Here is a 21,757-nt window from a genome sequence, read left to right as displayed (position 1 = left end):
GTTTTGATCAGAATTTTCCAAAATCCATAAATTGGGGATAGAAAGAAATTGAGGGTTTAAAAATTCATATAGGAGAGAAAGCAAAACTAACAGATTTGTCCATACAGAATTCTCAACTGTATTGGTGAAAGTCTAGAGTAAAAAATCGACCTTGCATAAAGCTCCTCTTTTCTCCCGTATGTAACTCAGAATTAGTCTAGCCTAGCTAGCCACATCCTCTCAAACACTACATTTTTGAATGAGTACATCAAGTTATATACCATCAATTAAAAAAAGAAACATCACACACCACCACCATGTACTAAGCCCCCACTTGCCTATTAAGTCTTACTGATTACTGTTTCTGCAGGAACAGCCTCTCTGACTGCAAAGCTTCGCACCCTATCTGTCTGCAGAATCACATCCTCGACAAACCTTTGTTCGACAGCCTAGTTGATGACTTGGGAGAAGATGCTTTATTAATAGTGGAGATTGTGGCTTTAAAACTGCAAATTTTAGCTAAGAGATACAGTTCAGCTGTTTGCTAGGAAACACACCAGCAATTATGAAGTACCTCCCCACCACCACCACTGCAATTCCAATCATTCAGCTAAACCACCGCTACTGAATTTAGCTGAAAATAGAGATTAAAATGAGAAACAGGAAAGGAGCTATGTTAAAAGAAGTTCAGTCAATCCTCTGTTTACCTGACATAGAACGGACCCTGTGCCAACAATAAACACGCAGACTGTGTGTGTATGTGCACATGCGTGCAGGGGAGAGAGTCTACTTAATCCTAAGGATGTCCACCAACAAGTAGAGCCAGTGTGGTGCAGTGGTGAAAGTGTTGGACTGGGAGTCGGGAGATCTGGGTTCTAATCCCCACTCAGCCATGGAAGCTCACTGGGTGGTTTTGGGCCAGTCACAGACTCTCAGCCCAACCTACCTCACAGGGTTGTTGTTGTGAGTCTAAAATGGAGAGGAGGAAGATTATGTACACCACCTTGGGTTCCTTAAGGAGGAAAAAAGGCGGGATAGAAATGTAATAAATAAATAAATAAATAAATAAGAAATACTTGTTCGCACAATGCATAGTTAGTTCATGGAACTCATTGCCCCAAGTTGTGATGATGGCAACTATCGTAGATGGCTTTCAGAGGGGATTAGACAAATCCACTTCTTTTATGCCTTTATATACCACTTTTCAGGAATACAGACTCTCAAGGCAGTTAAAAAAAATTAAGGCAATGAAACATCAAAAATCATATAACAAAAGAGAGGAAGACCAGCAACCCAAACAAGTTTTAGAAGCCAGATAAGACTGGTCAGTCAAGAATTAAAACACAGAAAAAGCCTGGACGAATGAAAAAGGAACCCCCCAAAACCACCCAGAGTCAATGCCCTGTGAACCGCTCTAAGAAAGTGCATGTTCCCAAGGTAGGACACCACAGCAGAGAAGGCCCTATCCTAAGTAGCCACCTGCTTCACCTCATCTGGCAGAGGGACGCATAGAAGGACCTCAGTGGAGAACATAATAACGTAAACATAAAATAAGAGCATAAGAAGAGCTGTGCTGAATCAGACCAAAGGCCTATCTAGTCCAGTATTCTCTTCACACAGTGACCAGCCAGCTGCCTGTGGGCAACCCACAAGTAGGACATGAATACAACAGCACCCTCCCACTCGTGTTCCCTGGCAATTGGTGCACACAGGCATACTGCCTCCGATACTGGAGATAGCATATAGGCATCAGGACTAGGAGCCACCGATAGACCTATCCTCCATACATTTCACTCATCCCCCCTTTAAGGCTGCCTAAAGGCTTGTTCAGGCCTTCCCCCTTATACACCTTTCCCATTGAGGACATGTTTCCTGGCACATTCCGGACAGCTCTACTACCCTTCACATGTTGGGGCTGAACAGCTGTGAGGGCTGGAGGAGGAGCCAGCTCTACTGATGGAGGTTCCATTTGCAATTTCAAACCTTGCACAAGGGAGTTATTGATTTTCAAGCCATGCTTCTGGGTTTCCCAGAGGGTATTTGGTTTACTATTCTGGGAAGCAAGGTCCTGGACAAGATGGTCTGATCCAGCAGAGCTTATGTTGTTAAATCAGGAGGTGATGTTTTTCACAGCATGGTTATAAGTAGTTATTTAATGTGGGGTAATTTATAAATTGAACCCAAATGGCCTATCAAAATGCATCCAAACCTTTATGGGAGAAGCCAAGGCAGATCTCTTGTTTCCCCTAGCAAATGGACATGACTACTTGTAGAAACTTACACTGTACAATTGGAAAACCTTTAACATGGATAATATTAAAAGCACCAGATGCACAACCACAAAAACAGGGCAGTATCTAATTCCTCCCCCCTTTTTTCCCCCAGTGGTGTCAGATGCTGGGGGCCACCAGACAAGGCTTGGGGGGGGGTGCCTGCAGCCTGCTCTTTTTGCACCCCATCTCTATTTGAAGGGCTGCCCAATCCAAGTCTGGTTTAAAGATAAAGAACCATCAGAAGGAAGAGCTGGGCCTTGAAGTTGCCCACCAACACTTAGTACCTGGACTGCAGCCCGAGAAAGCACACAGGTCACCTGGTCACAGTCTTCTACACTACAACATTTCTAGTTAAATTTTAGTCATTCTCAATTTGCATCTATATATTAGCATACACAAATGTGACGCAAATCTACATCCTCTTCTGCCCTATCTTTGGGGGATTTGCTTTCCCTGTATTGGCCACGTGTACTGGTTGGGGGGCTCTTTTGAGAAGCAAGTGAAAGTCTGTGGGCCACTAGTCTAATGCCACAAGGGTAGCTTGTCAGCAAGTTCTGTTGCTATGGATGCCAAATTAACATGCAGGCAAAAAGACAACTGAAAAAGGAACATAACTAACATCTGTCAGGGAACCACTTTTGGCCCCAGGGACATCTCTTTGCCTAGCCCTTCTGCACTGACTACAGACTAGTACCCTGCTTTTCATGTCTGAGTCCTCAGATCACTTCAGTGGGCTACCTGAAACAGAACCTATGCTTGTAGATGTTAGCACCATTCACATATAACGTCTCACTTGTTTTTCAGGCTGGCAAGGGTTACCATGCAAAATCTGAGTTTATAACCAATGACAACAAACAGAACAACTCATCATTTTGGCATGGATGAAGTCCCAGCCATTTCTAAGCTGATTTATTTTTCCTCCTCCAGCTATTCTAAGGATGAAGAATGATGCATTTAAGAGCTTCCTTCAATGACACCACCTCTGAGAATGCCATGAACTAACCCAAGTGGGCAGGAGTTTGTTGTGTCTTTCTAGTTTTATTAGAGGCTACTTAGATATTTATCTTCTGAAACTATTCCTTTTAAATAATTTCTAACCTGATTTTATTTGGCTGGCTTAAACATTTCTACAAAAGTGTCTGTCTTGGCAAGAGCCAAACAGCCCACACACACTAGCCATCTTTCATTTCACGTGTCTCTCAAGTCCTCATTACGCCAAACAGATCTGGAACACAAACAGCTGCTTTATACTGAGTCAGATCATTGGTCCGGCTACCCCAGTATGGCTGACACTGACTGATAGCAGCTCTCCAGGGTTTTAGACAGGTGTTTTTCCAGCCTGGTATGGAGCTACTGAGAATTGAACCTGGGACAAAGCATGTCCTCTACCACCGAGCCACAATCAATAAGCAATAGCTGGCCTCTCATTCTCAAAGAATACTGCAAGTGTGACCACCAAGATCATGTACCAATTTCCTGAGAGAAAGAGCAAGCAGGGTCAGGCAGCTTGTACCAGGTGGCAGATACTGAGGTACCACTATCAGGTAGTAAATTGTCAAGTATTTTTATTAATACACAGAAAATTTCTGAGCACTTACAGAAATTTAAAACAGCTCTTCAGTGAATTATATTTCTACCATCAGCTTGGGGGAGTGGGGGGGAGAGAGGTTTGGATTTTCTGCATCCAAAATGTTGTGCCTAAAATGTGTTCTGCATATTTGACTAAAGTTTTCTAAAACCCCATTGAGAAAATTCTGGCACCCATCAAGCTGAGAGCAGAGCATCCAAAAGTGTCCCTTCCTTTCACTGAGAGCTGTACTGCAGCTTCCACAAGGGAAGTATGGGTCAAGCTACTGTTGCCTCAGTGTAATGCAGAATATGAAATATATAGCTTCCAAAATTATTTTTGCTCCACATCCTCATTCACATGGACGCATACCCAGCATGTACACATGTGAAAGGACCATCGTGAGTCTAAGGAGGCTTTTCAACCAGAGATGTGGTATGCACACTTAAAGTGGGGAATTGTTGTTGTTGTTCAGTCATTCAGTCGTGTCCGACTCTTCGTGACCCCATGGACCATAGCACGCCAGGCCTTCCTGTCCTGCGCTCTCTCAAGTCCATATTAATTGCATCAGTGATGCTATCTAGCCATCTCATCCTCTGCCGTCCCCTTCTCCTTTTGCCTTCAGTCTTTTCCAGCATCAGGGTCTTTTCCAGAGAGTTTTCTCTTTGCATTAGGTGGCCAAAATATTTCAGCTTCAGCTTCAGTATCTGTCCTTCCAATGAGCACTCAGGGTTGATTTCCTTTAGGATGGACTGATTTGACCTCCTTGCAGTCCAGGGGACTCGTAAGAGTCTTCTCCAGCACCACAGTTCGAAGGCATCAGTTCTTCGGCGCTCCGCCTTCCTTATAGTCCAGCTCTCACAGCCACACGTTGCTACTGGGAAAACCATAGCTTTGATTATACAAATCTTTGTTGGCAAGGTGATGTCTCTGCTTCTTACTATGCTGTCTAGGTTTGCCATAGCTTTCCTCCCAAGGAGCAAGTGCCTTTTAATTTCATGGCTACAGTCACCATCTGCGGTGATCTTGGAGCCCAAGAAAGTAAAATCTGTCACTGCTTCCATTTCTTCCCCTTCTATATGCCAGGAAGTGATGGGGCCAGATGCCATGATCTTCGTTTTTTTAATGTTGAGTTTCAAACCAGCTTTTGCACTCTCCACTTTCACCCTCAACAAGAGGCTCTTTAGATCCTCTTCGCTGTCTGCCATTAGGGTAGTATCGTCTGCATATCTGAGGTTGTTGATAATTCTCCTGGCAATCTTAATTCCGACCTGTGATTCATCCAACCCGGCGTTTCTCATGATGTACTCTGCATATAAATTAAATAAGCAGGGCGACAATATGCAGCCTTGTCGTACTCCTTTCCCAATTTTGAACCAATCAGTTGTTCCATGTCCGGTTCTTACTGTTGCTTCTTGTCCCTCATACAGGTTTCTCAGGAGTCAGGTAAGGTGGTCTGGTACTCCCATCTCTTTAAGAATTTGCCACAGTTTGTTGTGATCCACACAATCAAAGGCTTTAGCATAGTCAATGAAGCAGAAATAGACGTTTGTCTGGCATTCTCTTGCTTCCTCCATGATCCAGCGAACGTTGGCCATTTGATCTCTAGTTCCTCTGCCTCTTCGAAACCCAGCTTGTACTTCCGGTAGTTCTTGGTTCACATGGTGCTGAAGCCTAGCTTGTAGGATTTTGAGCATAACCTTGCTGGCATGTGAAATGAGCACAATTGTACGGTAGTTTGAACACTCTTTGGCATTGCCCTTTTTTGGAATTGGAATGTAAACTGACCTTTTCCAGTCTTGTGGCCACTGTTGAGTGTTCCAAATTTGTTGGTATATTGAGTGCAGCACTTTAACAGCATCATCTTTTAGGATCTTAAATAGCTCAGCTGGAATACTGTCATCTCCACTAGCTTTGCTGTTAATAATGCTTCCTAAGGCCCACTTGACTTCACTGTCTAGGATGTCCAGCTCAAGTTCAGTGACAGCACTATCATGGCTATCAGGGACATTAAGATCTTTCCTGTATAGTTCTTCTGTGTATTCTTTCCACCTCTTTTTAATCTCATCTGCTTCTGTTTGGTCTCTGCCTTCTTTGTCCTTTATCATGCCCGTCTTTGCACAAAACGTTCCCTTGAGATCTCCAATTTTCTTGAAAAGATCTCTAGTCTTTCCCATTCTGTTGTTTTCCTCGATTTCTTTGCATTGTTCATGTAAGAAGGCCTTCTTGTCTCTCCTTGCTATTCTCTGGAACTCTGCATTCAGTTGGATATATCTTCCCCTTTCTCCCTTGCTTTTCACTTCCCTTCTTTCCTCAGCTACTTGTAAAGCCTTATCAGACAGCCACTTGGCTTTCTTGCATTTCTTTTTCTTTGGGATGGATTGAGTTGCTGCCTCCTGAACAATGTTACGGATCTCCGTCCATAGTTCCTCAGGCACTCTGTCTATCAGATCTAATCCCTGAAATCTATTCCTCACCTCCACTGTATATTCATAAGGGATATGATTTAGGTCATACCTGAATGGTTTAGTGGTTTCCCCTACGTTCTTCAATTTAAGCCGAAATTTTGCAAGAAGCAGCTCATGATCTGAGCCACAGTCAGCTCCAGGTCTTGTTTTTACTGACTGTATGGAGCTTCTCCATCTTTGGCTGCAAAGGACATAATCAATCTGATTTCGATATTAACCATCTGGTGATGTCCATGTGTAGAGTCGCCTCTTGTGCTGTTGGAAAAGAGTGCTTCCTATGATCAGCGTGTTCTCTTGGCAAAACTCTATTAGCCTTTGTCCTGCTTCATTTTGTACACCAAGGCCATGCTTGCCTGTTATCCCGGTGATTTCTTGACTTCCTACTTTAGCATTCCAATCCCCTATGATGAAGAGGTCATCTTTTTTTGGTGTGAGTTCTAGAAGGTGTTGTAGGTCTTCATAGAACCGATCAACCTCAGCTTCTTCGGCCTCAGTGGTTGGGGCATAGACTTGAACTACTGTGATGTGGAATGGTTTGCCTTGAATTCGTACTGAGATCATTCTATCGTTTTTGAGATTGTACCCCAGTACTTGCTTTTCCCACCCTTTTGTTGACTATGAGTGCTACTCCATTCTTCTATGGGATTCTTGCCCAAAGTAGTAGATATAATGGTCACCTGAATTAAATTCGCCCATGCTTGTCCATTTTAATTTGCCGATTCCCAAGATGTCGATGTTCAATCTTGCCATTTCATGTTTGACCACCTCCAGCTTACCTTGATTCATTGATCTGACATTCCAGGTTCCTAAACAATATTGTTCTTTACAACATCAGACTTTCTTTTCACCACCAGACACATCCACAGCTGAGTGTCTTTTCGGCTTTGGCCCAGCCACTTCACTCTTTCTGGCGCTACTTGGAAATTCCCTCTGCTCTTCCCCAGTAGTATATTGGACACCTTCCGACCTGAGGGGCTCATCTTCCGGCGTCATAACTTTTAGCCTTGTGATACGTTCCATGGGGTTTTCTTGGCAAGAATACTGGAGTGGGTTGCCATTTCCTTCTCCAGTGGACCACATTTTGTCAGAACTCTCTACCATGACCTGTCCGTCTTGGGTGGCCCTGCACGGCATAGCTTATGGCTTCATTGAGTTATGCAAGCCCCTTCGCCACAACAAGGCAGTGATCCATGAAGGGGAAAGTGGGGAATAGCTACTTCTAAATTAGCTTTTTAGGGGAAATTAGCTCAAATGCTCATTAAAGTCAAAAAGCACAGACTTTATTTTTTACAGATTTTGTTCTCAAAACACCCACATGCACATTTGTTACAGAAGAGAAAAAGGGCTTGCTTGGTATACCCACTCCTTAGCACATGGGCCACTAATTCTAATAGGCCTAACTAAAAGATAGAGGTAAATGGTAAAGACAGAGACTGGGGAAATTAGCATTTGCCAAATAAGGACTGGAAGCTGGTGCTATGGAAGTGGTAGAGCAGGGACTAGAAGGCTATACAATCAAGGGAGCTCAGGTGCTGCTAATTGTGGTGGGCAGCAAGGGCAGAAATCAATAGATTTAGGAGGAAAGGAAAAGGAATAGAGCAAGAAAGGCTATTATTACTTGATTTTGGAGGAAGGAGAACCCAAAGGACTTTACTTCCTGGTTGGTTGCCAAAGGTTAGAAAAATGCAGTGAGCATGGACTATGCTCAGATTTCTCAAACTCAAAATTGGGCATAAGCCCTCAAGCCACTCTTGAAGACTAAGGGTGCCATCCTATGCACGTTTAGACAGAAAAATGTCTTACAGCTCGCAGAATCCCTCCAGCCAGCCTTGCTGGGTGGGGCATGCTGGAAGTTAGGACTTTTTTCTGTCTGAACATGCATAGGATTGCACCATAAATTCTCCCTTATTCTCAATGCCACCAGCATCAGGAATGCCCAAGCAGAAAGAATGAACACTGACTGCCCTAATTCGAAGGCAGTGATAGGGTTCAAAACAAAAGGGACAGAGAGCTCCATGTCTCAGAGGCCAGGATGGGTCAAAATAGAAGGAACAATAGTTTGGTTCTGGGGAATGAATAGAAAGCTCAGAGAAGTTTCTTGCTCTGTGGTTAATTGACATCTAGCTGGCTATACAAAGCTATAGCAATACAGCACTCGAAACAAAAGGGGTCATTCAAGGGTGCTCAGGAGGTGCTTGGCCTTGTCTGGGAGTTGGGGACACTTCAGGATTGGGCCATTTTTTTTCTTGCCAGACCTTTAGGTTGGCCACTTCCAAGGTACTCTCATGGGTACCTTGGCTGGGCGGAGGTCAGGCATTTGCATGTTTCCGCAGTTACAGGGAACAACTCCCTTTAATGTAATCAAGGAGGAAGTACATATACTCTCTGGAATCTGTGCCTCCATGGCAGTTCAGAACTTTAGCAACATTCCTGGTAGCTTCTCAGGCTGTGCCTTCTGGAACCAAAACTGATTCATGAGTCAAGGTCGCAGGGTAATGCCAACTGCAGACAATGCCCATGTCTGAAAGCCAGTACATCTGAAATTCCTCTGTAATGTTACATAGCTTCCAAAGGAAGTGTGGTGACTATAAGTGCATGTAAGTCATAAAGGCAAAGAACTATTTGGTGAATAACAACATATGAAGCTGCCTTATACCAAGTCAGTCCATAGATCCATCCAGCCCAGTAATGTGGCAGAGGCACTCCAAGGTGTCAAACAGGGGTCTTTCTCAGTCCTACTTGGAGATGGATTGATCCTGAGACCTCGCGCACGTAGAGCATGTGCTCTTCTCCAAAAGACTCAGAACATGATGATATTTAGCTGAAGCCATTTTAGGCAAGCCATGGGTTGCAAACCATATCTTTCTTTGTTGCCTTTTACTCTACCCACAAACATAGATCCAAACTGTATTCCCGTCAAGTAAGCTTTCTAAAGATTTGTCCATGTATTATATTTGGGGAAGGCCAAGGCGTATTATTGTTATTGTTTTTAAACTTGGTCAAGAAGAATTTCCCTAAGTTTGAGAAGTCCTCGTGAAACGCTTGTAAAAAAAAAAGAGTTCAGAAGACCTATGTCAGGCTGTAGCATTATACCTTCAGCAGCTCTGCTGTGGAACACACTACAGCAGCAGAAGTTGCTTTTGGCTCTGGAGCAATTGGAGCTTTCAAGCCCTGCCCTCTCTTAAAAACAAAATCAATAGCAAAATTCCCTGTGGACTTCAGTAAGAGCACAGCAAACATTCTGTGCCCCTTCAAAACCCCACTGTTGCACTGAGATCATACATTATATTGGGTGGAAAAACAGATTGGATGTTTAACTGGATGACTGCTGTACCAGGTCCATTACATCACACCTGATTATGTAGGCTTTTGCCTATGAGAACACATTATGCATTAAAACCCGTTAGTCTCTATCAACCCAGGGCAATATTTGGCTACAGCCAGTCACCATTACTGTTCTGGAATTGTATTTTCATCTTTTTGTTTAGATTCTAATTCCCAATCTGGTGCCCTCCAGATGTTTGGGACTTTACCTCCTATCAGCCCCAGCCAGCATGGCCAATGGTCAGGAATGCTGGGAGTTGTGGTCCAAAACATCTGGGCAGGGGCACAAGACTGGAGAAGGCTGTGAGTCTAATGAGTCCCTCAATCAATCATGCGCAAGAACAGACATAACTTATATCCAGCTTAGTACAAACTTGGGATCAAATTCAATTTTCAACTACACACACACACACACACACACACTATTACCAAATGTTAGATTTTACATCACAGAAGCTACTCTACGTTACGGGGAGGATGTAACTTTACAAAGCTTTCTCTCTGTCCCTGTGGCGTTTCTTGAGCCTAGACCCACGTCACATTTTAACCATCGCACCTCACCTTTGCCCCACCTGAACTGTAAATATAACCTAGAACACACCCAGCGCTACCCTGTGGCTGAGCCTTGCAGTGGAAGACTGGCAGGGCAAGATGCCTTTCAGGACGCTTGCTGCCAATGTGAAGCTTCTCATGGAAGTTTTTCAGGACTACATCAATGCAACACCAAGGGTCCCTGGGGACATGGTTTCAAAACCACACACCGCCTTGATGGCCTTTTAACAAATAAGGTGGCATATAAATGCTATTAATATAAAAGCCACTGCAAGAGATCATTCGAAATAAACTTGCAGTCAATTATTTTGCTGGTTATTTCAGACCAGTGAGTGAAATTCAGCTTTCTTTACTCCTGTATCTCTGGGTCATGCTTACCTCTCCTCTGTCCGCACTTCCCATTACACACACACACACACACACACACACACAATACTTTCCCCACCACCACCTTTTAGTTGCTTTCAGACAGCTCCTCCCAATCCTCCTATCATAGCAGCCCTGCTTCTCTTGGTCTGTTGCCTTCACAGGCCCCTACTGCATTGCTTCCTGTGTTCCTGCTACATCTATCTCTCTATCCTTAGACACATCTGCCTTCCCGTCTGTAGAATCTGAGCACCTCATCAAAGACATTGCTGCAGCCAAACAAAACGCTAAGCCAGGTAAGGTTCTGGTTACTTTAGCTGCTCCCGCTTGCAGGAGGAGCAATTAGGCAGTACGCATGACCATGCTGCTCATTACCACTCAGCCAGAATACTCAACCATTCCAGCTTAGCGTTTTGTGCAAACACAGCCACTGGGTAACACTTCTGCCTACCCCAGCACCATGAGAGGTGTAAGCAATCTGGGGCTTTCCAGATGTTTTAGACTACATCTCCCATCAGCCTCAGCCAGCATAGCCCATGGTCAGGGATCATGGGAGTTGTAGTCCAAAACATCTGGAGGGCCTACAACCACTGCTTTATGACATTAGGATCATTCAGTCAACTACTGACAGACACTCCATGCTAGCTCAGTTTGTCAGTGCATAGTGCTCATCATAGTGAGTCATGAGTTCAAGGCCCATGCTTGCCATGCGGGGTAGATGGAAGCCTATGAGTTCTCCTATCTTTTGGGGGTGATGCTGTGGGCCTGTTCAGATGTCACACTATGCCGTGGTGGTTGGGGAATTTCTGGTAACAACAGTAGCTTAGTGTGTTGTGTGGAGGGAGAAAACTGTGTCATCTGACCAGCTCCCTGGTGGCTTAAACAGGTTCTGGAGGACTTCCAGGCCACCACCATAGAGTCTGTCGGCTAGAGCATCCACTGGCTAGAGCATCCATGGACTTATGGTCACGTAGACATTCGGCATGCTGGAGCGGCCACTGGGAGCCTGTTCTCACCACAGAGGATGTCGGGATATGCCCTAACTACTCAGGTAAGCTCACCTGGTAACTACGGCAGAAGGGGGGATAGCGGTGCCACATGGTTCCCGGTCATGTGATGGGCCCGGTCATGTCGTTGTTCCGCTAACCTCCCCCCTCCGTAGTTCCCTTAGCCACCCTCCTCCCATGCACACGTGAAAAGGCCCTGTAACTCAATGGTATGCTTTGCATGCAGGAGGCCCTAAGTATAATACCATGTTATAGATGCTTGTTTTTCATGCATCCTGTGATAGTGTAATATTTACAACAATAGAGGTATAACGTTGTAAATGTTATTTCTTTAATAACATTTCCAGGAAATGGAACAGGCTCTAGAACAGAAGATGCCACAGAGCGTATTATTGAATGATCTCAGAAACCATGCAAAGAGGAAGAACGATCACCACCAGTGGGTAGATAATTAGCTGAAGCAAGAATGCTTCCGGCACAAAATAAGAATTGTGAAAACAGCAGTGACAACGAAACAGCATAGAATACAGAATATAAGTGATGATGTGCTAATTACCAGCCAGTATTGACATGCCAATGCAAGGATAATGGTATGATACTTTGTGGAAGTTTGGAGAAAATTTAGCACATATTGGAATAAGAATTATTCTCAGCAGAATAGATGCATGCAAATATTATCAATATCATAAAAATTGAATGTTTGTTTCAGCACAATAGGCCCTTCTTTCATATACTGTATTTTTAGTTTACAGATGAATGCTGATATGTATGTAATTTTCCAAAACATCTGTATCTCCTAAAATTCGTTAAGAATTTTTTTAAGCAGCTATAATGGCTTGTATCCAACCTCGGCCATCTGCCAGTGGAATGGAAACCACCGGTGGAAAGAGTTTCTCCTCTCTCCTGCAGCCTGCTGCACCCACCATCAATCCTCTTTCAGAGCATTGGGGAACCCTCTAGAGCAGATTGGGGGGGCAAGGGGGCTGCAGTGGGGAGGGAGAGCAAGAGGAAGTCCACTCATGCAACACTGAATTTAAGTCTATGAGCTTGTGATGTAGATGAAGCCTGAACCTAACAACTTTGCTAGCGCATAATGATTTTTATACGTGTTCCCACGCACAATTCAAGTATATGCCATGTAACTAGGAAAGTGCTGTGCACTTCCTAACCAACACCATAAAAGAGGCTCGCTCACTGATATATTAACAGCACAATCCTGTGCAGGTTTATTCAGAAATTAGTCCCACTGTATTCAATGAAGTTTTCTCCCAGGTAAGTGTGCACTGAGGTTAATGCCACTTTTCACATGCAGCACAATCTCAAATGCCTTTGAGTTCAATGGAACTTGCTTCCTAAAATTAAGTGTGCTTAGGACTGGTGTGAGTATAAAATTAATCTACCATTTCTCCTCTGTAAAATGGTAGAAGATGTTACAGAGCAGAAATTACACCACTTCCCATTAGCTGCAACTATTTCCTTTGTATGCCTCGCTGTCATATCAACAATAGTTGCTCCCTGTGCCTAATGATAATGGAATGTAATCCCAAACCTATTATTTTAATTCAAGGTGCAGCTATGCTTCAGCTTAATGTCAATTAGTGATTAAAAAGACTGGGAAGGGGTACATTAAATAAATTGTTTTTCCATCCCCGCACACCAAAGCTCTTTTATTGTTACTTTAGCTGGCACAGTCCTTGCCAACTCAGGCCTGCTGAAGATGAGCAAATATAACTTTTTTGGGGAAATATTTTATCTGTACTGAATGAACGAAAATGGAAGTCAATACAGTTTTGCTTCTGCATTAACCAATGTACAGGCAGAGTGGACAAAACAATCAATATGTCATTTGTCCCTTAAATCACTCTGCAGCACTTCATTATAAGGACCCCCATTTTCCTCAGATCGTGAGACAAATTCTGTTGAGATTGACTCCTGTAAGCCAAGCAGATTTCTCCAAGCACTCTACATACTTTGTGGCTGACCCTTTTGAAATCTACTACTAGACTCTCCTGTAAGGCAACGTTGACAGGGTTAAGCTCTAACCTCATAGCTCATTATCAGTTTATTTGGCATTAGAACAAACTGACTCAACACTTCTTCATGACTCCACCCCCAGCCCAAAATGTGTGCTTGTTTTAAAAGTTCACTTCACATCCAGATGGCTAGACTCAACTAGTACGCCTTTAAGAACTTACTTCTGAACAAACAAACATCAGATCAGGCTGCCTGAGTTACTTCCTATCCTACCAGTCAGCTATTATTACCTACACTAAGAGCATAATAACAGCCATGCGAGATCTAGTCCACAATTCTGTTCACACAGTGGCCAACCAGAAACCCACAAGTAGGACATGAATGCAATAGCACCGTCCTGGTTGTTTTCCCCAGCACCTGGTGTACATAGGCATGCTGCCTCTGATACAGGAGGTAGCATATAGCCATCAGGACTAGTAGCCATCGATAGCCTTCTCCTCCATGAATTTCTCCAATCACCTTTTGAAGACATCCAAACTGGCAGCCATCACTACATCTTGTGGTAGCAAATTCCATCGTTTCACTATGTGCTGTGTGAAGAAATACTTCCATTTATCTGTCCTGAATCTCCCACCAATCAGCTTTATGGGATTATGAGAGATGGAGAAAAATGTCTTCCTATCCACGTGATCCACACCATGCATAATTTTGCACAATCAGCAAGTTTTCATGCCTTGTTGTCACCAAACAATTGCTGCTCTGGGCCAACTGTGGTTTGCCTTGCCCTGACAGCAGTCTGGTGGTTCATAACAAATAACTACAATTTATCCAGAAGTTACACTTACGTTATCCAAAGTCAGCAACCCCTTAGGCAAGAACTTACTTTGCCCTCAGCTTTACTCATGTTCTTGCCAACGCTTGAAGACTTTTCCCTTTCACCAAGCTTTTAACTCTTTTGGTGTTTAAGTTCTTAAGTATTGTTTATTGGTTGTCTTTCTTTGTTGAATGCGGTTTGTAATTATTGTCACGTTACCTATTTTATTATTTTAATTCTATGGATCATTGTTATTTTAATTCTGACTTTTCATTAAATCTTCTAAGCTGCTTTGAGCGCCTCTACAAGCAGAGGAAACACAGGGTAAAATATACATAAAATAATTACCAATGACTGCACAACTCCATTCATCTCCATTTACTTTTGTCTGGACTCCACCAGCAAATCTGGCAACAGAAAGAATCTCTTCCGCCAGCAGTGTCCATTTCACTAGTGAGCAGACACCACTGGATACAATCTTCTGTTCAATCTCCTACCTTACCTTTGAACTAGGCCTCAAGGTCATTCCTGGCATTGCCAGCATACAGTTTGATACAGAAACGCAATTAAACAAAACCAGACTGATACAATGGCAAGTTAGTTCTGCTAAAACGATAGGCTTACACTACCTTAAAACCATGTTGTTTAACATTTCTGGACTAAGAGCCTAATTCAATGTCTGTTCTTGAAAAAAAGAAGAAGTCCCACAGAGTTCACTGGGGCTTTTTTCCAAGTAAGAATGTTTCAGATTGAATCCTGCATGACTAGCTGTTCCATCTCAGGAACATTATAGCCATTCTTGACAGTAAATACTCCAGGCTAAGTGTATTTTTCAGGAAATACACTGTCTTGGGGGTGAGAAAGCAAGGCTGGAGATTGGAGCTCACAAGCTGACAAAACCACAAAACCATCAAACAGAAGAAGCCCGAAGCATTTACACATAATTCTGATCTTCTAGGGTAACTCCATCCATGGAACTAAAGAGGTCTCAATCAAAGCAAGGGTAGCTTTCTCAGAACAGCTGTAAGATACATTCAGGGTTCATTTGCACATCCATTATTTGTTTACATTTTCAAAGTGAGCCAAAAGAGTCTACCAACCCTGAAAAGATCACAGGTTGTCAACTTGAACACAAGAAATATCCTGCTGGATCAGACCAAAGACCTATCAAGTCCAGCATTCTGCTCCCACAGTGCTAACCAGATGCCTACGAGAAGTCCAAAAGCATGACATGAGTGCAATAGCACCCTCCTGCCCATGTTCCCCAGCAACACACACATTATCCTAAGGAAATATGGTATCTGGAATGGAGACACCTGTAGCAAATGAATACAGCAGCCTTAAAACATGAGGAGAGCCCTGTTGGATCACACCAAAGTTTGGTGAGTCCAGCATTCTGTTCCCACAGTGGCTATCAAGAAGCCCCAATGGGGAGCCCACAAGGAAGACATCAATACATTAGCACCATCCTGATCATGTGTGTGTCCCCCCACCATAACTGATATTCAGAGATATACTGCCTCTTATGATGGAGGTAATATACAGCCAACATGATTTGTTGCAATTAATAGCCTCCCTTTTATTTGGTTCCCTTTGAATCCAGAATATGTTTACATGTATACAGAGTGTTCAGGCACCTCCTGAAGACATTGTTATTTCAAGAGGCCTTCCCTGAGTGACCAGCTGCAGTTTATTAAGTCCAGAATCTGTTCTTTTAAAAGGTTTTAATTGTTTTAATTACAGGGTTTTACTCTTTTACCTTGTTGTTCACCACTCTGAAATCTTTGTATATAAATATATAAGGTATATAAATACTTTATTAATACATTTAATAGGGATAAATGCCAAGTTCTGCACGTAGGAAAAAGAAACCAAATGCACAGTTACAAGATGGGGAATACATGGCTCAACCACACTACAAGCGAGAAGGATCTTGGCATTGTTGTCGATCACAAGCTGAATATGAGCCAACCATGTGATGTGGCTGCAAAAAAGGTAAATGCTCTTTTGGGCTGCATTAATAGAAGCATAGCTTCCAAATCCCGGAAAGTACTAGTTCTCCTCTACTCAGCACTGATTAGGCCTCATCTGGAGTACTGTGTCCAGTTCTGGGCACCACACTTTAAGGATGCAGACAAACTGGAGAGGGTTCAGAGGAGGGCAACAAAGATGATCAGGGGACTGGAAACAAAGCCCTATGAAGAGAGACTGAAAGAACTGGGCATGTTTAGCCTTGAGAAGAGAAGACTGAGGGGAGATATGATAGCAGTCTTCAAGTACTTGAAAGATTGTCACAGGGAGGAAGGCCAGGATCTCTTCTCGATCATCCCAGAGTGCAGGACATGGAATAATGAGCTCGAGTTACAGGAAGTCAGATTCTGGCTGAACATCAGGAAAAACTTCCTGACTGTTAGAGCAATACGACAATGGAACCAATTACCTGGGGAGGTGGTGGGCTCTCCCACACTGGAGGCATTCAAGACGAGGCTGGACAGCCATCTGTCAGGGATGCTCTGACCTGGATTCCTGCATTGAGCAGGGGCTTGGACTCGATGGCAATATAGGCCCCTTCCAACCCTACTATTCTATGATTCTACTTTAAATAAATAAATAAATGAGAGAGAGAGAGAGAGAGAGAGAGAGTATGTGTGTGAGAGTGAGAGAGAGAGAGAGAGAGAGAGAGAGAGAGAGAGAAAAGATTATTACGAACACTGAACTGAGAATAATGAAGGTGGTCAGAAAGACATGTGGATGAAACACCCTAAAACACCTTATTCATGTAAGACAGGGATTGTTATTTGAGGTGGCTAAGGAACAGAGATTTTATGGAGAAGCAGCATCTAGGTCAAATTGCATCATGCACAAGATCACAGGCCAAGCAGCTGCCTCTAAGCTTCCATTCAGGTCATATGGAAATGTCTTCTGTTAGCATCCAGGTTCTACTGGTTCTCAAGGTCTAAAGAGGACAACCAACCTTTTTTTTTTTTTAAATCAATGTGAACACAAGAAACTGCCTTATACAAAGTCAAGCCATTGGTCCTCTAGCTCCAGAGCCAGCCCAAGACAATTTGCTGCCAAAGGCAAAGGACAAAATGGTGTGTCATCCCTCACCCCTTCCTCCATTCTTGTACCGAGGCCAACTAGACTGGTATTTGAATCTTACTTTAACCCTGGGAACAGCATCTGCCATCATACCTGAAGGCAGCAGGCTAGTGTAGGGGATGCCAGACAGGCTTTCTTCCAAGACAGAGGAATGGCTGGGAGGAATGGTTGGAGGGTTGCTACAACTGTCCACCTGAGGCAGCAGCCTCACTCTGCCTAATGGTACGGCCAGCCTTGTCTACCTCAGTCTTGTCTACAATGACTGGCAGCAGCTCTTTGGGGTATTCAGACAGGAGCCTTTCCCAGCCCCACCTGGAGATGTCCAGGATTGAACCTGGGGCCCTCTGCATACAGAGCATGTGGCCTACCACTGAGCTACAGTCCCTCCCTTACTGGTAGGGCCATCTTCCCCTTCACCAGGTGTTGAAATATTATAGAACAACCTTGAAACAGTAATGTCTGAATCCCAACTGTGGGTGTACAAGCCTTATTTGATGTTCCACTACAGATGGTGGAATGACAAACACAAGGCTTTGGACAACCCCTCCTTTAAAACAGCCCTTGATAACAAGTGGTCCAGAGGAGTCAGTCAGGGCTTGCATAAAGTTTGAGATCATCATCACTATTAGTTATTGCTGAGCACATTCTATATAAAATAACTTCCAGCAATCCACCGCCCAACCCCCCCCCTCTCTCTCACACACACACACACACACACACACACACAACACGCTAGCCCATCATGGGCCACAGAGCGAACCACGGTAGCTTAGCATGCCGTGTGGGGGGTGTTTTGCCCAACCACGATCAGTAAGTTACCCACCCTTATTACGCACCCTCTGCACAGTGGGTATGGGGCTCCTGGGTGGCTTCCCATGTCATCTGTCTGGCATTCCATAGAGAAAACCAGGTGACCAGAGAGACAGCTGCCTAGAGCACCCAGAACTTCCAGGGAAGCTCTAGCCTACGTGGCCAAATTCTGTGGTCATGGTCGCATAGCAACAGCTGGAGCGGCCAGGGTGACCCCGTTCCCACAGTGGTAGCTGCTGGGATACGTGGCCACAGCAGTGGGAGGACAATGAGGGAACCAAAGGATGGGAATGGGTCAGGGAATCACTCTGCCCTGCATGGTTCTGCAGTGATGGGTGGGGTGTGTACATGGTGGTTCCTGTACTCTTCCTTACAGCGTGGCTCCTCTACACAACCCCCCCACCCCATGATTATGGGAATATTCCCACTATTAAAATAAAAATACCCCTGTCTTCTGATCTGGGAATAAAGGTATTCTGGAAAGCAGGGCATGCACTGCCATTGGTGTGTTCATACTTGTAAACATAGCTTCAGTAGTCTCCAGCTCTCCCCAACTACATTCGCACAGTCAGAGCAACATGTTTTAAGCTTATCGCTTCCCATTTCTGAAAGTTATTCATTCCCCAAAATCCTTTTTGAAAAGCCATCATAGTAATGTCACATACTTATGTTTTTTTAAACCAGTTTCTTCAGCTATCCCATGAATAATGATTTGTGAATTCACCTACAAACTCCTCCTAGAGATTATCATATACTGATCTTCTTGTGATCATGTTGGTTCTAGATGTTAACAATCTGTTTTCTGCTCACAGGTACACTTTTAATTGACTTTTCCACTTGTCCAGTGAGAGGCATGTGAAATTATTTGTTCATCAACATGATGCGGTGGAGGAAGCAAGGACTGACTGTAAGGAACAACCTTTCACAACATCTCAGAAAACTTTCCTTGCCCTTGTTAACTCTGTCCTGGCACATTTATTTCCTTAATACTAACATTTCAGGCTAGGATTTAGAAAGGGGAAGGAGCAGAGAAGAGTGCCTGTCATGGGAATTTCTGAAATCACAGTATCCAGCCTTGTGAATCTACTACATTAGGAGTCAACTAACTTTCATCTTAGACAGCCTGCTTGGTTCTTTGTTTTTGTTACTAAAGTCCCCCTGGTCTAACCGTGTGTTTACTTACAAAGCAAGACTGCATACGTAACATTCATTATGATTTATTATATAGCACCATCAATGTGAGTGGCGCTTTACAAAAGATCAAGTGGGAGGTCCCTGTCCCAAGGAGCACACAATCTAAAATTTGACAAAGGGAAAAACAACAGAAGTAGCAGGGACAGGAGGAGGAAAGAAGAGATGGAAGCAGCAATAGGGTATACACATTTTCCAGTTACACTTGGTTACAGTGGGATATGGGGACACGAACGCACAACTAATCTGTGTTACGTACTCCTGAATCAGTTATGTCCTGCCTAAGAAGTGCCTTGCTTGACCTACCAGAAATTGGCCAGTGGTTCACTTCACCAGTGAAACATGCTGTACCTTCTATCCATCAGTTTGGATAGATTTCATCCTATGCTTTGGGTATTCCGCACATTGATTGATTTTTTAACTTTAAAAAAGTTAAATCAGACCAACGCACAAATAGACTGTCTTCTCTTTCTTTCTAGGAGTTCCAAGGGAAAACAACAAATAGTTACTGTATTTTATTTTAATTAAATCACCCAAAACAAAACCTTTGGCCTCCACACAACCCTAACCTAGTGAAGCGCAACCCCACCCCCGGCCCCAATTTCTCTGCATGCTCTAGCGGCAGGTATTTTATCCTTAGACGTCTACACATATAAAATGCCACACACTCTTCCCCCCCCCCCTGTCTTCCGAACACAGAAGATCAAAGTAGTAAGTGAAAAGGAAACAGCGTTCAAACGCACAGACGGAATTAAGACTAGGTGGGGGCGGGGAGGAGGAAAGGAGCCGGAGTTTAAAGTCCCCAAATCGAATCCATCTGAAAGCCAAACCCGGAGGGGGGACGCGCTTTTCGGGTATAGACGCGCGCACAAGCGCGCGCACGCACGCACACATAGAGAGGAGAGGGGGGGGGGAAAGGAATGTATATACATATATATATATATATTTTACCTTGGAGATTTTGGACTCTGATGTCGCTAATCTGTCCGATCAGCTCCTCCCGCTGAAACCAGTCCCATTCGCTCCCAGCCATGAAGGAGCAGGCAGAGGTGGGGATGGAAACACCACGGCTGCAAAAGAGGGGGACCCCTTAGTGCACCCCCTACTCCCGAAACACACTCAAACGGAGGGAGAATGGAGAAAAATGAGGGGGAAGAGAAGGAAGAGGAGGAGAAAGAGAGCGATCAGTAGGCAAGGGAAGGGGGGGGGCAGGAACTGCTTGCCCAGAAGGGAAGGAGGAGAGGAAGAAGAGTTGGACAGAGAGGAGCCGGCGGCGAGGTTGCTCGGGGGGGTGGGTAGGGGGGGACGCTCCGAGCCACTGAGCGCACAGGATTGGTATAAGGGGGGTGGGTCAGAAAGCCCCCAGAAGACCTCGCATGCACACTCACAGGCAGCAGCACAGAGGGGAAGAGGAGCGCGCAAGCTAAGCGGGTATTGGGGTGGGGGAAAATCCAAATACGTTGGGACGGCAAGACCCCCCGCCTCCGCCTCCTCCTTCCCCACCGGCCGGTGGGATCAAGGTTTTCAAAGACGGAGGTCAAGCCTGAGGTTTCGAAGTTGCATCTTGTGATCTTTCTCACGGTTTGGGTAGGAGTAGCATCAAGAAACACACACAGCGCCCATACACGCACATATATGCGCGCACGCAGCACCTGGTTAATGTTTACTGCAAAGCAGGACGCGGAACGCTCACACCCGACACCCATTCACACGCCTCTCTCTCCAGCCCAGCCCCGGCCTCGCCTCCTCTCCGCCCCCCCCCCCCGCTCTCTGCAGCCGGATAAAAATTAATCCGATTAATCATTTTTCAGTGGCCAATTGGTGGGTGGGCGGCAGGGACCTGCGCGCGTGGGGGGGGGGGCGTTCCAAAACTCTGGAAAAGCCAAGCGGATATTCTAATTAGCATGATCCTCCCTCTACCAGCAGCAGAAACACCTAATAAATAAATACTATCATATATTTTTTATTTTTAAAAATATGCAGCTCTGCATTCCAGCTTGGAGATTTCAAGACGTGAGTGGCTGAGAGGAAGAAACCAACGCAGGGAACAGATCAAAACCTCCAGAGCAGAAAAAGAGAGAGACGGAGGGAGGAAGGGAGGGGATGAAGGCCGGAGGAGGAGCAAAAGCGTTTATAGCCCTCCCACCTGGAGGTTCTGGGAGCATCCAGGACTCCAGCAGAAACATAAAACAAACAGAAATAAATATGAATGTCCTGAAAGAGAATTTGGGCAAACCGGTTAATTCCAAGAAGGGTTCTTCTGGTCTTGCCTCCTGCAAGCAGCAGTAGGGGAGGGAAGCAGTCATTTTTTCTCTCCCACTTAACTGGCT

The 21,757-nt window shown here is 44.5% G+C and overlaps 1 protein-coding gene across 1 annotated transcript in view; it reads right to left on the bottom strand.

The window, feature by feature from the left end:
- CLMN (calmin) overlaps window positions 1–21,189 on the bottom strand; it is a 115,401-nt gene extending 94,212 nt beyond the window's left edge. Inside the window, exon 1 of the mRNA XM_084839778.1 lies at window positions 20,379–21,189. Within this exon, the coding sequence (XP_084695904.1) occupies window positions 20,379–20,460 (82 nt within the window). The 5' untranslated portion in view covers window positions 20,461–21,189. The remainder of the gene's footprint in view (window positions 1–20,378) is intronic.
- Between the last annotated feature and the right edge of the window lie 568 nt (window positions 21,190–21,757).

This window comes from Heloderma suspectum, chromosome 1 (assembly GCF_057233095.1).
Source record: "Heloderma suspectum isolate Gila_16-S chromosome 1, 16-S_ref, whole genome shotgun sequence".
Classification (NCBI taxonomy): domain Eukaryota; kingdom Metazoa; phylum Chordata; class Lepidosauria; order Squamata; family Helodermatidae; genus Heloderma; species Heloderma suspectum.
The sequence above is the reverse complement of the archived record's forward strand: the minus strand, read 5'-3'. Positions and strand labels throughout refer to the sequence as shown.